Below are 14,865 nucleotides of genomic sequence, written 5' to 3'. Positions count from 1 at the left end.
AAATTTTCATGTCTACAAAAAATATTATTAACTAAAAGTATAAAATATTATTAAATAAAATATTTAAGGAAGCAACAGGTTAAAAAAAAAATTAATAAAAAAATGGACACATCCCTGGTTGTTGTTTACAGGTTCATAATTGTTTTTTAATGGATCATGCAGCTCGTCAGTGTTTATGAAGTACGGACAGCACCCATGATATGTTAAAAAAGCAGACTGTGACAATTTATTCTAATAATGGTAAAATATCATTTCTCGCTCAAGCCCAGCTGATAACGAGGGATTCTCAGTATGGTTAAGCACATGCACAAGGACTGCAGGATGAAGAAACGTACTCGAGAGTCATTTGGGAAACAGCATCGAAGGTGCTGAAATCCTCGCTGGCAAAGTTCTCTTTATACTGGCCCATTTTGATAGCATCCAGCCACTCAGCCACGCTGCCAAAGCTGGAGAAGTCTGGTGTGCTGCGGTCCAAGAGAGGTAGGTGCATGCTACAGCAAGCCCACACACACACACACACACACACACACACACACACACACACACACACACACATACACACAGCATCAGCAGCAAGGCCGTGCAATACAAGGTACAGGGGTGATTTCCAGCATCAGACATAAACAATGTCACATTTATGAATGGGATGACGTTTGGGCCACTGAAAGATTGCCACTGATAGATTTTCAGCGTGGTGTGAAAACGGATGTGTACAGTGCTTATTATTTACTGGGCATCTCGAATTTCTGCAGCAGTCAGCAAACATAAAAATCCTATTTGCCTCTTTATCTACCATGGCTATGTGTTGTAGGTGAAGCTCTATCACTTCGCAAGGCAGTGTTATCTCACCCTGAAGAGAGCGGGGTGGTGGCCTTTAGGCTGTTGGGGTTTCGGATCATTTTATCCAAGGTGTTCACAATCTGGCCAAATTTAGGCCGGTTGTTCCGGTCCTTCTGCCAGCAATCTAGCATTAGCTGGTGTAGCGCATTTGGACAATCCATAGGAGGAGGTAACCTGTAATCCTGCTCTATGGCATTGATCACCTGGAGAGATTAAGACAGATTAAAGCACTTGCAGTGACAGCAGAGGAGAACAAACATATAAAACATTACTATTTAATTTGAGACTTATTATTTTTTAACGAACTGGACATTTGTCTCAAATTTTGGATTTTACTAAACCGTAATGTGAGGATGATTTGTTAAACTCATTTTTGTCCACTAGGGGTCTCTGTATGTTAGCAACACAAAATGTTAGACCAAGGGGCTCAAGGCCAGTCCGGGATATACCTCTGATTGAAAGTAAATTTCTAACACACTTCATCTAATTAATTAGTAGGATCTCAACATTAGAGCCAGGTGCATTCCGGATGATTATGTTTTGATCTAAATTTTGCCCAGCAGTAGATGTCCAGGGCCAGACTGTTCTAAATTATACTTGTAAAATCACACAAAATGACAATCATAAACTAATATCTACAGAATATCCTACATCTTGATTGCTCATGTCCCAGTACGGCCTCTCTCCATAGGACATGACCTCCCACATGACGATGCCATAGCTCCACACATCACTGGAAGAGGTGAACTTCCTGTACTGGATGGCCTCTGGGGCAGTCCATCGGATGGGAATCTTCCCCCCCTGGGAGTGAAAACGGACTTAGCAGGAGCGGGAGAAGCTAAACTCATAGGGGAAGGAAAAGGCTACATCAGGAAAAGGAAAACTCATAGGGGAAGGAAAAGGCTACATCTTTCAGCTAAAATGCTGATGGGAACGACTCATCTGTTCTGCAACACACTGTGTCTTTGCAATCATATAGCCCACAAAATAACGGCAACCAATCAGGATGATACATCCTGACCCCCTCTGCCCCATGTGACCAAACCAAGGCTTGCACCAGTAAGGGAAACCAGGTGAGCACACGAGCCCGCTCACCAGGGCACTGGTGTAGGTCGGATCTGAAGCATCGTCCTCCAGGAAGCGGGAGAGCCCGAAGTCGGACACCTTGCACACCAGGTTGCTGTTGACCAGGATGTTGCGGGCGGCCAGGTCACGGTGCACGTAGTTCATGTCACCCAGGTATTTCATCCCTGAGGCGATGCCACGTAGCATTCCCACCAGCTGGATCACAGTGAACTGCCCGTCGTTTTGCTGAAAACACACACAGCAGGATAACTCAGTGTAGCAGAGCCGTGGGCGTTCCACTTTTCTCTGTATTTTCGGTTTTCCTTTTCCCCCCTTTTTTACGGGGTAAGCCTGCAGCAGTTCTTTCTGTCTGCTACCAGAGGAGGCCTTTTGGCCCTCCCATAATGTAGAACTCTGGCTGCCTCCCTAAGCTGTGTTACTGGAGCCCACCAGAGATACATCTGCGCCTGGAATGTCCCCTCGTCCAGCTGTGCCTCAAGCCAGACGCAGCTGGTCCCACACTGCAGGCACGCCAGGACGACTGGAGGCCGCAGAGGGAAGAGTGGCTTCACGCCATGTGGGACTGAGACAGAAAGCACACTGGAAGTGGTCGTGGTTAACAACCATTACCGTTCGATTCCTCACTGTTGATTTTCTCATTTGTCCATATGCAGGGAAAACATGGGAGCCAATGAAACACAAACAGACTTGTAGTTTTTCAGGTCTGTAGTTAACTAATTTGATATTTTATAAGGAATCAAATGAGGGTTTTCAGAAAGGATGAACAAAACTGAATGGAGACAACATGATAATGGACTAAAATGAGACTAGTGCCTCATGCCCACCCTGAGGAAGGAGTCCAGCGAGCCGTTCTCCATGAACTCAGTGATGATCATGACAGGGCTGCTCTTTGTCACCACCCCCTCCAGGTGGATAATGTTGGGCTGGTCAAACTGGCCCATGATGCTGGCCTCGCTCAGGAAGTCCCGCCTCTGCTTCTCCGTGTAGCCTGACTTCAGCGTCTTAATGGCCACCAGGATCTCTCTCTTCCCAGGAAGACGCAGGCTTCCACTGCACACCTCCCCGAACTCACCTTACAGAGAGTCAGAGGTTTAGTGTCAGTAGTACATTCTTCGAGCACAGCATCTGTCTTTTAAAAGGCTCCCTTTTACAGAATCTGTCTGCTGACAAAATTCAGCATGAGCTTGAAGCCTCGATGCCAACCGTTTCGGAATGGAAGGGGAACTTTAGATTCACGCTTGCATTTACCCGCGCCGATGACTTGTTCGATCTTCACACAGGACATGTCGATCTCTTTAGCGAACTCACGCACTGCTTCGTTGGGGTCTTCATAAGTGAAAGGATCTATGTAGATCTTCATACCAGGTGACACTTAGGAAGAGGAAGTGGAGCTTTAATTCATGTACGAATGGCTGAGCCAGAACTAAAAATGCCAAGAAATTCCAGTAAATACTGTATAACTGTCAACTTAACTTAGAACTGGTGCTGCTAATTTAATTTAAAAGTTAATCTGCATAGTTAAATGTTTACATTTAACCATAGATTGAGGTGATACAATTATTAATTGTCCAATAATACAATAAATAATTAGTCTCTTCTCAGCCAATCTTAGTACTTGCTTCATACTTTTTAACCAGCTGCTCTGAGTGCAATGGTTAAACAGGAAACTATAAAAGGCAGTGCCAAGTGGAAGAGACAGAGGATGAGACATGAGAGATGTGTGTGCACAAGCACAACATTAGCAAAGCCCAATATACTGCATTACCTTACTGAAGCAAAGCCAATCAGGTGGAGACAGACCATTCATCAGAAATTAGCCATCAAAATCCAGTGTGTGTAATGAAATGAAAATAACACATCTGTGTCTTGTATTTCACGCAGCAGGAAAAAACATCGAGCATCAGGTTTGGGGTTTACACCTTATATCCTCTTCTCATGTTCATCAAGGATAGAGAGAGCTAGTTATAACTGCTTAAATGTGAAAGGATGTCAGAAAGGAAGAGAGGATTTGGCCTAGTTTCCGGGCTTGCCTGCCATGTTTGATTTGGGGCCTGACATCAGCTGGGTTTTAGATGCTTAGATGAAAGCAGACGTGGTCATCGGAAAGTTTTCACTAACAGCACACACCTGGCCCTGCCCTAATTGCATGGATGTCTCATTTCTTTTCACCAACCCTTCCACCCTTGTACAACAAGAGATGTATGAAACTTACCAAGTCTGTAGAATATAGTGAAGGGTCCATAAACTGTGCTGACTTGGCTCTGGACAATGCATCTGTGTTTGTCCCCACTTTTCCCAACCCCAATTATACAGGACCCACATTTCACAACTTTTCATTAAAAAATCTATTCTCACTATTAAAATTTAAATGAGTCTTTCCACTGAACCAGTTTCATTATTCATTTCAATCCCACTAACAATGTGACAGCATAAACACATTAGGGAGACTGAACACCAGTGTGCTATTCCATTCTCTTATTGCCTGGCGCTCGTATTGATTGGCTGACAGTGCTAGCACCAAGCCTGTGTCCTGAGTATTATTACTTCAACAGACATGCATTTTGTCTGAGGGCTACTAAGAGAACACTCACTGTGGCCGCTGGTGTAGTGCTGCAGCTTGTCTGTGTACTCTGACTCTGTCCTGTCGCTGCCTCTCCTGTGGAGAGTCAGACATTTATTAACAGGCAAACAAAGCAGTGTGCATTTTTCTGGCACATGAGATTCCTCCTGGGAAGGATTTAGAAAAGCTCACCGGTTGCATACGAATACGAGCACGATGACCGCAATGAGAAAAACAACACCTGCAGCAGCCGAGCCGACGATGAGAGGCAGTTTTTCCTGAAGGCTGGAGTTATACTCCTCTATACAGAGACACAACACACAAAACATAACACACACAAACACAAACACAGCAGAGACAACCTAAAATTGGAAAAATTCATACTCCATGAAGTTAATGCCATGCAATGCAAAGTGTCAGCATTCATAATGTTCAGTTTCATCCATGCAGTGATCTGGGTTTATGAGTGCTGGCTCTTGGCATTTAATAACATTACCAGAAAGTCCACAAAATTTTTCCACTGCCACTAGAGCTGCAAATGGTGCTGTATGAGTTCCAAATATCACACTTTTCACATGTCTGTTAGCTTCTAGGAACTCTCTAAAAGTAGCAGTGAAAGTGCCCTGGGCAGTGCTGCGTGTTGCTGCTCACTTTTGGAAAACAGGTACATGCTGGGATGGTAGTGCTGAGAGCTCTTTTTGGTGCTGCTCTTGGCACAGAGATCCATTGACATGCTCCATCTGACTGAAGTCAGTGCCATTTCACTGACTGGCAGCGATTCACAACAGCATTACTGGAGCTCGTCACTTAGCAGCAATTGATTAAACTAATTGCTGACAAAGCTTTAGGCGGTTGGTGCTGTCGGGACACCTCATGATATGACTCGGACGATCTTGTGTCGACAGTGGCAAAAGGCAAACCCAAAGAAGAGAAAAACAGTAGAGGTTGAAACTGGAAAGATATTTCTCAGACTGCTTCACACAGATCCTTACCTTCGGTCATGGTCTGGAAGTACATTTTTCCACTGAAGCGTCCGAAGCCAGCCACAGTGCGTGCTCGTACCTGGAACACGTAGATAGCCCCTGGCTTCAGTGACCGAACCACCACAGTGTTAGTCTGGCTCCTCAGTACAGAAGCATTCAGCTCTGCCATGTTCTGAAAGACATCAACACACCAGGTTCAGTCCAGTCCAGCCCAGAGGAGTTCAGTTCAGAACAGAAGAGTTTGGCTCTGCCACGTTCTGGAAGACATCGGTACACCATGAACCTCTTTTATGTACTTTTAAAGTAACAGACATGATGAGACATAATACCACGTTTTAGACATCAGAGCTCATCTTCAAGACAAAGAGAAGACGTGAGGTCCCGGCCTTCTCATGGGCAGTGCAGGACACCTTGGCCTGAACTCAGGCAGTGAAGTGAAAGCATGAATTTACCTTTTCATAGTACTGCAGCTCATAGTCTAGAATGACTCCATTGGGCTGGTCTGGCTGTGACCAGGACAGTGTGACGCTGTCTACTGTCCTGCTCACCTGATGCATGATGGACACCACTGATGGAGCTATGTGCACAGACACAAAGAAAACAGGACACAGAGAGAGACAGAGAAAGAAAGAGAGAGAGAGAGGGAGGGAAAGACAGAGAGAGAGAGAGAGAGAGAGAGAGAGAGAGAGAAAATGAGGGATAGTGTGAATATCGGGTCAGAGACAGAATAAACCAGAGAGCCTATTCTATAAAACAGTGGCTAATTGAAAGGACTGTGAGAAGAGCACAAAATCCACTTAAACATTCAAAACCCCATTTTTCCGCTTTGAATACTTGGCTTTTGCACAGTACATCAAATCTGGCATCAATTCTGTATAGGACACTGGGAAGTCTTTACCCAACACAAAACTGAAGACTAACTCTACATCCTTCATGTCACTTGCTGTCTCAAACAAGCCAAAAAGCAGAGTGAGAAAGCTGGCAGATGCCCAGTGAAGTGGTTCCTTTTGCTACTTAATGACTGACTGTGCGTTTAAAGCAGTCGCTATGATCACCAGGCTCCAGCTATAGCAGTAGTGGGCAACAAAGTCCATTAGCTTTGGCCTTGGCAAGTCAGTGTGAATAGTGCAAAAAAATCTCTGAAGGGAGATGAGACAAAGGGTAAGGACATCAGGTCATGCATGTTTTCTGCTTTCTTTAACCCCAGTTGTTTTCAGACAAGCCATTCAATTTATTGATAGGACATAAAGCAGGGAAATGCCAGCTGATCACTCCCTTTCTCCATCTTTGTGTGTCAGCATTTCAGTTAAGTGCACACCAATGATAACTCTGATGACCATATTGTAAATGCCGTTTATGGCTGGCAGCAATGGGACGTTTGTCTGCCATTGGCTGATTGCTCTGGGTGTTCCAGGCCTGGGGTTATAAACCTCCCCCTGCTGTAGAGGCTGTGGAGTAGAGCCCAGGAATATTAAACACACCCTAGCATTCAGAAGCAGCAGGCCATGTGCCTTTTGCCTGTTCCTTTCACTAGGAAATCCATGAAAACACCAGCGATGAAGATGGAGTTCATCACTGAATTCACAGTCAAAACTTGGCGTGCTGGTGTACCACGCAGACCTGTAGGTTTAGTGTGCGAGTAATATAAGATGCAAGAGTGCCAGGTGGGACTGAACCAAAAAGGACGCTGATTGTAAAACTGTAATGATAAATGCCTTGTCAGATTTGAGTAGGTTGTAAAAAGATGAATCAAACGACTTCCAAACTCCCAGTGACTCATGCCAATGAAAATGTGTGGACTAATTTAGCACTCCCGTCATGATATGAGTTTTAGTGCTTTATTAATGATAAGGCAAATCCATGTACACCACTTGTCTGACAGTGAGTCTATTTCAATTAGCATGGGATGAAGCAGAAGCTCTAGAACTGGAAAAAATGCTCCTCAAATCACTCATCAAATTCAATTCATTTCATGAGATTGATAACAAATTTTCACTGAATGGCAAAAAAATATATTCCAATCATATAGATGGGATCACATTCTGCATTTGAGGTTATTCTCAACTTTCCTCATGTCTTGTGAAGCACTAAAATGGCACATCCTCAGGGGCGGAAGCAGCCATGCATTTGCGACTACACTGTACATCTAAAAAGCTTCCGTATTTCCCTGAACCTGTTCAGCTCTGCCGAAGCAATCCATTTTCCACACAGAATGCTGCAAGTGGAACTCTATCAGTCAACTTGTCTCAATGAGTTCAATTTAAGAGAAATCCAACTAGTATTCTAACAAGGGAAAGAAACGCAAGTTCACAGGTCCTTGTGATATTCAAGTTGTGAACCAGAGGAACCAATTATCTGCAACGCATCTGAAAGTCTTTCTGCTAACCAAGAGTTTTTCCACTGTGGTAAACGACAGTTATACCAAAGGTATTCAAACTTTTCCCAATTTTTAATTCAGAAGATTTTATTATGTATTTATGTATCTACACTCCATCTAACGTTTAAAACGGCCATGTCAGGGGTTGAAATGGTATATGGGAGGAAATATTAAGTTCAAATGCTGGAATGTAAAACTCATTCATAAAGTATAAACTTTATTACAGGCACTCAGAAAAAAATAACAGATTTGAAATGTGGAGGCCATTTCCCAATGCTGATTCAAATAAAACATTTGTAGGCATGGTTTACAGGGCCATGTAAATTTCGGTTAAATTGTGAACAGGTTCTAGTGGATGTAGTGTACTGAGTATGCCGCACTGCTCCACAGGTGATCAATAGCAGTTCATACATAAACACTTCTAGGCAATGCATGACTGCACTGAGAGCAGTAAACATCTCCAGTGAAGAGGAGTAAGAAAGTTTGGCGTCTGCTAGCGCTATTTGCTATGCGGCACTACACCTGCCCGTTTTGATTTACCACTTACATGTGAGGTAAATAGCACTGTGCTGGTAAAACTGCAGTGTGTCTCTGAGCCAAGAGCATTTGTGCCATTACGAATCCAAACTTTTCTTGCATCGCTTTGCAATCACTACATTTTTATTTACCATCTGTAACTTAATGAATGCACATTAAGTATTTTTCAAAAGTCATTAGATCTCGCCATTTCTCAGAGATTGTGCATGAGTTTCTGCCTGGGAGCAAGGGTTTTTATGTCCCCCATGCTGCGTGAAGTAGGTTTCCTGCTGGCGGGGCCAGCCTCTGAGAGCTGACATGGACGCGGGCTGTCCAGCAGCGCTCTGTGGCCTCTCGCAGAGCTTTAGAGGAGGCTGGAGCTGTTTGGTGCAGTTTCACAGCAGCAGTGAGGCAGTAATGTGGGCTGACAGGCCCACCGGTAAAAGGCCAAAGCCTGCAGTGCCAGGGCTAGCGAGTTCACTGTAGTGCAGACACGGACAAAGCTCTCATTAAAATGCTCTATTAAACTTTACTGTGCTCCTTTGAACTGATGATGTTTCTTTTTTTTAAAAAAATTGCATGCCTGCCAATGCGATGTTAACAATGTGACCCGCTACTCCGTTCTCACAAAAGCAAGAAAACGGGAAATATGAAAAGGCAAAAAACAAAACAAGACCAAGTTTGCATATAGGAAAATATCTAAAGTGTGAATCAGTGTGGCGTATCAACCTCCACCAAAGGACTTTGATCTTAATTCATCATCAAAACATGAACTAGATGAGGAGACCTATTTTGTCAAAAGTAAGAGATTAAACTTGGGATCTGGCCAGCCATAGCATGTGGTCTCTTACCGGCCTGGTTAGTGGTGATGTTCACCGAGGCAAACTGGGGCGAGTAGGGGCTCTGGTCGGAGACGCCGTTCACCGCCTGGATCTCGAAGGTGTACTGCGTGTGAGCGAGCAGGTTGCTGACGTGCACTCGGGGCTCGGCAAGGCCCAGCTGGCGCGGCAAGAACTGCACGTTGTCGCCGCAGCGGGTGCAGGCCCCGCGGCCTGAACCGCAGCTTTTGCAGATGACATTGTAGACGACGTCCTCGCGGCCACCGCTCTCACGCGGTGCTCCCCAGTCCAGCCGCAGCGATGTCTCGTTCACACTGGAGATCACCCACTGGGGGGCGGCCGGCACAGCTACAGGGAAGGAAACGGCCACGGGTGGTCTGTCAGCGAGGCCGCCCACGGTGTCTTGTGCACCCCGGAAGAGCCTGGTCCACGACTCGCTGCCATTATGTGCAGCTGAAGCACGCTGAAAGGACCGTGCTCCAAACTATGGCCTCTTGCCCAGGAGCCTTACAGAATATGCTTAATTGGACACATGATTCCAAGTATATCTCAAATGAATAAGACGCTTCATTAATGTTACCACTGATTGAAATCTAAATCATAGAAACTAGCAACGTGATGCCGAATGATCATCAACACTGTCTGCCTCTTTTCTGATGCCTGCCTGGTGGATGCCTTTAACGCTAAGCGATTGTTCTTCTTCCTGTACTTTTATGAGCTTATTCGCATTCATTCAGGCCATTATGATTGCTCCATTAGTGAGAGCAAAATCAAAGCAATCTGGCCCCTCTGTTAACTCTTTAATGTGTGATGTGATGAAAAGAGCATTGTGTTTATTATAATGCAAAGCAACACCGAGAGAAAAGTATTCCTCGCTCCTCAGCCTGTATCAGAGTGCTTCTCTCATTCACAAATGCCTACTCTCTTAAAAAGGGACAGGGAATTATGCAAATTGCATTGGGCCTGTTATTTCTTGGCTCCTTTTCAGATGCGCCAAAGACTGACATTTTCATTCAGAGTGCTGCAGGTCTACTAACTGGCACTTCTAAAAAGGGCAGCCACATCCAGAGATGAAACCACCCAGCTCTGCGTGCTTAGGCATATGCAATATGAATTACTTGAGGATTTGGAGATTTCCGTATTAAACAGATGCAGCCACGGATCACACTGGTACTGTTTTTGTGCGCTTTTGGGAGTGGGATTTATCGACTATGCTTACATGCACAAAAGAACCCAACTAAGCTCTTAGTGAGTCTATGAAACCAAGATGTATAACAAGATGTATAACAGCTTAATCTGTCCATAGTGCTGTTTGCAGGCAGCATAGTGTGACTATAATGGCAAGCAGCCCCTTCACAACGCAACAGAAGTTTACCCCTGTGAGTTTCCTGTCTTAAAACAAGCTTCCTGAAGTTGTCAAACTGCCACTCCCTTATCCATCGACACACTTACTAATGTCAGCATTTTTTTTCCCCAAAAAATGCATTATGTTGATTTCCAAAAGAATATTAAGCATGTCTCTTCATCCCCACAAAAATGTGGACGCCTTCTTCTTTTGTTTCTCATTTGATGGTTTTTTGTGGCATTATAAAGCTGGCATCACACATGTAATATTGCCAGGACTGCTGCATAATGTGGCGAGAATTTGGCAAGAGTCAGCATTTGGCTTGGCTCAATCTAGGCATTTACACTGCAGAATCTACCTCAAACAATGCCACTAAAATCCGCCTGGACCACAGCTTTTAATTGCACTTAGGATGAAGATAAACGAAGGACGTCCAAGACCTTAGTAAGACCATGACAACTGGACCGCACTGTTTACGTGATCACAGCCTACTCTGACTAGCAGTCGTAGTTATTTTAGACTAGTAGCTTAGACATACTTCGACTAATTTTGAGCTATTGCTGTGCATGCAAATGCAGCGACTGAACAAAAATAAACATGTTTGAGGGATGGATATACTTGTGCAGGGCATCTGGACGGGGTCCGAGTCAGTGCGGTAGTAGCTGTTCCGGCAGACGCAGTTGGTGGCCCCCTCGGTGGTGGTGCGGCTGTTGATGGGGCACTGCAGGCACTGCTGGTCTCCCTGGGACGCTTTGAAGAATCCCGAGGAGCACGCTGGCGGAAGACAGGCACAGAGATGATGGTGAAGGAGAGTGCTTGCTGCGCTCTAGAGATCAGCCTGCGCCGAGCCAAACCACTGTACCCTATTGCTTTAGCTGAAATTCTGAAACGTTATATAGACTGAATGGAGCGGCGTAGTTACTAAGAGAAATGTGGAAGCACCATCTCATATGGTTTTTGATTAAGCGTTTTTTATTACTCAGTGTGCAATCCTATAGACAGACAGACTCAATGCGTCATCACAAAGTGTTGTGCTGGGCCTCTCATGGGCTCCTTTTTAAAGCTTCCCTCACAAATATCAGTGTATACTAACACGGGCCACCTTAAAGAACATGTGCATACATCACCCAGAGCTCTGTGTGTGCCTTTATTTTGCACTTACTGCATCAGTGCATTGACATATACTGTTAGGTAAACCTTTTTCACGAGCAGTCAAACCTACTGCACTAAAAAGTCTGACATTAATATTAGATCCTCATGAGAAAACACTGCAGGTGCTGTTACTCTAAAGCATGCAATGGGCATGATGTGTAACCTAACAAGGCAATAAAGAGTTCATAAGAATTCTTCATCGTTCTCACCGCTGACAAGTGAAGGGTATCATCTTATATCGCCTCATTGCAAGTTAATCAACTTCAACCACTCCCCCCCAGGCAAAAGCACTATATCAGGATACAAAACAATGAGCCCTTATATGAAAAACAGAAATAACAACCTGACTGTGCCAATAATGGTACGAACAAAGGCAAATCAAACGCGTGGCACGTTTTGCGCAGGTGCGCAGCCGCCGCCTCCTCCAGCAGCACGCTGAGACGGAGCTAATATAATGAAGCTCATTCTATTAAGACTAATATCCCACAGTGGCTCTGACAGAAGAGCATTAGTCTTGGCCCAGTGATTGATGACAGGGGGTTTGCTTCTCTGCCAGCACGAGTATGAAGCTTCCATATTCACACTTCGCAGCGAGGCGCGAGAGGGGAGGCCCACGGCGAGGTGCCGGGGACGCCTCTGCAGGCGGACGGCTGAGTGGCAGAAACATAAACGGAGGGGAACGGAATTTAATGTCCGTGGCGCCACGAAGGGCAACAGAAGAAGAGGACGAGTACCGCAATAAGCCGTGGCTTTGGATGTTAGGACAGGAGCATTTAGGGCGCAGGCGGCCTGGAGATCCTGGTGAAGAGGGGACGTGAGCTTCTGGGCCAGAGTTCATTTACAATGCGAATGTATGACTGGGAAACCTCCTTACTGCCACCACATATGACACGGCACCCTTCATTAACAGTCATTTCTATAAGATTTTAGACAACATTCTAGGTTCTATAAGTCACAGAGGCAGTAAAAAGTTTTTTAAAAGATTCCAAAATTTAATGAGAACGACGATTAAAACAGTATCATATAACCTCTTCATCGTCAAATAAGTTTAACTAATGTAATTTTCAGTGGCTTTCTGCCGCGAAATAGTACTGAGCATGGAATATACTTAATAACAGCTTCATAAAGATTCAATCAGTGTGGGATTCCTTTGCTAAATGTGAACGAGAATGAATGAGGAGTGAATGAGGACTTTAGGACAGTGAGCATATTAAACCTGCAAGACGCACGGGCCACCGTCTCTTCAGTGACTACAGGGACTGGCACCACAGTGCCCTTTCCCAGACACCTGTGATGCTATAAGGCATTGACGCAATCTGCTGCAGGTCTTGTGTCACAGATCAGAGTGCACGGCCAGCTTTGAGGAACCTGTATATGAGTTCCCCCATTACCTCCCACCCGCCACCCCTTCGGCTTGCATGGCCTATTTCAGCACAGAGCCACAGCTGTCTGGGTAAGTCTCCTTGGTGGTGCAGGCAGCAGGAGAAATATTAATATCCATTAGACGTCGTCTGCCAACAGGCTGCACTCTAATACCGCTGCAGCCTAAAGGGAGATGAGGAGCTGAGCTCCAGCCAGTTCATTATCCCTGTACTACCTCTCAACCTAGCGGTAAAGTCAACACGATGTCTACCATCAGTATGGCTGGCATTATGTAGCTAAAATAGTCTGGGATTAATCTGTTAGGGATATTGTTTATGTTGGTCGGAGACCAGAAGCAAAACATTAATAAGAGAGTTTAGTTTGAGATCACAGATTTTCAACACGTCTTTTTATAACCTTGAGCTGAATCTGTGGGTTAATCTGTCCTTTGAAATATTCCTAGCCCACATACCTCATTAATAATACTGTGATTATATATTTTTTTAGATTATAATGAGACTCACTGCAACAAACAACTGTCTGAGCAAATTGCAAGAAATGTGATACTCATATAAGGCATATCTAGTAGTTAGCTATAGCTGACAGCCAGACTGGTGGACTCTGCAATGTTCATTCCTGTTCCATGAAAACAGGTGAGCACCACATCCACGTTGACTAACAAAGACCCAGTGAAGCAGGTTAGCCGACGGCTGGGGACAACTTGTGTCTTTGGTGACTGGGGGTGAAAGCGGAAGCGCGGAGGTCAGGGGTTAGGAGGACAGGAACACAGGCCCACCGAGCAGCTGGTGATCAGGCAGAACCTGTGCTCCTACAACCCACCTCAAAGTGAAGCTTTCTATAGACTACAAGACCGTAAGTCCTAAATTCTAATCCATTAGCCTCATATTGCTACTCCAGCGCTGCTATGTAAGGACATTACACTGATTTTGTTAAAAGGACTGTGCAGAGTACATGTCATAGATACTGCTACTGCAAAATATGCAATAACAATAATCGTAAATGTTATGGAGACGGAGACTGTGTAAGATATGTTCGCCACGTTACAACTTTAAAACAACTTAATGTTTCTTAACAGTCAACTTCAAACAAAGTCTAATCAATTGAATAAATATATGTACTGAATATAGCTGTAAAAATGCTTCGGTCGCATACTGGCTAATTTATTCACCAGTTCTCATCTAAATGCGGGCCGAATAAATAAAGGTTCGTAAAAAAGAAAAGACTAGAAAAGAAAAGAAAAAAAACAGAAAAAAAAAAACCAGGAAGGCCAGGCTGGCACTTAGCAAGTGTGGAGCAGACAGACAACGCTGCTAACGTGAGCGCGCAGTCACACGCACCCTGCTGCAGACATCACGTGCCCAGACCATTCCCGAAGGCTGGCACAGCACCGAACTGTCAGTCAGCAGGGAGACGGGCGAGAGCGCCGCAAATGCAGGTGGCAGACGTGCGAGCGCACACGCGCAAACACGCAAATCATAGTAAGGCCTGATTCTCAGCACTTCAGATGCCAACAAACCTTCATGATGTACCATATTATAATACTCCAGTATTTCTAGGATGCGCTAGAACTATAGTATTAGTAGTGGTGTTCTCAAGTAGTATATATTAAAATTATATCACCTGATGTAACGAAAGAAATCCCCCAAGTTTGTGTACCAGTTTGTGTAATAATAGTTTGTTACTCAGACCTGGAAAATTTGGCCTGTTTTAATGACTTCAAAGGGAAAAAACACCCACAAATGTGGAATTTTCAGATATCTGTTGTGCATTTTGCTATCTTTCGC

At 44.7% G+C, this 14,865-nt stretch overlaps 1 protein-coding gene across 4 annotated transcripts in view; it reads right to left on the bottom strand.

The window, feature by feature from the left end:
- ephb2a (eph receptor B2a) overlaps positions 1–14,865 on the bottom strand; it is a 36,140-nt gene that overhangs the window by 3,180 nt on the left and 18,095 nt on the right. For 2 of the 4 annotated variants that reach the window (XM_026998130.2, XM_035522407.1), the window contains exons 4-15: positions 11,165–11,320; positions 9,214–9,549; positions 5,922–6,046; positions 5,479–5,641; positions 4,679–4,787; positions 4,518–4,582; positions 3,175–3,297; positions 2,751–2,998; positions 1,936–2,151; positions 1,492–1,641; positions 850–1,043; positions 336–491 (exon numbers count right to left, since the gene is read on the bottom strand). In XM_026998130.2, the coding sequence (XP_026853931.2) occupies positions 336–491; positions 850–1,043; positions 1,492–1,641; positions 1,936–2,151; positions 2,751–2,998; positions 3,175–3,297; positions 4,518–4,582; positions 4,679–4,787; positions 5,479–5,641; positions 5,922–6,046; positions 9,214–9,549; positions 11,165–11,320 (2,041 nt within the window). The remainder of the gene's footprint in view (positions 1–335; positions 492–849; positions 1,044–1,491; positions 1,642–1,935; positions 2,152–2,750; positions 2,999–3,174; positions 3,298–4,517; positions 4,583–4,678; positions 4,788–5,478; positions 5,642–5,921; positions 6,047–9,213; positions 9,550–11,164; positions 11,321–14,865) is intronic. The other 2 variants (XM_035522406.1, XM_035522408.1) reach the window with 2 other exon arrangements.

Source organism: Electrophorus electricus, chromosome 24 (assembly GCF_013358815.1).
Source record: "Electrophorus electricus isolate fEleEle1 chromosome 24, fEleEle1.pri, whole genome shotgun sequence".
NCBI lineage: Eukaryota > Metazoa > Chordata > Actinopteri > Gymnotiformes > Gymnotidae > Electrophorus > Electrophorus electricus.
Note: the sequence above shows the minus strand (reverse complement) of the source record. Positions and strands in the feature narration are given on the sequence as shown.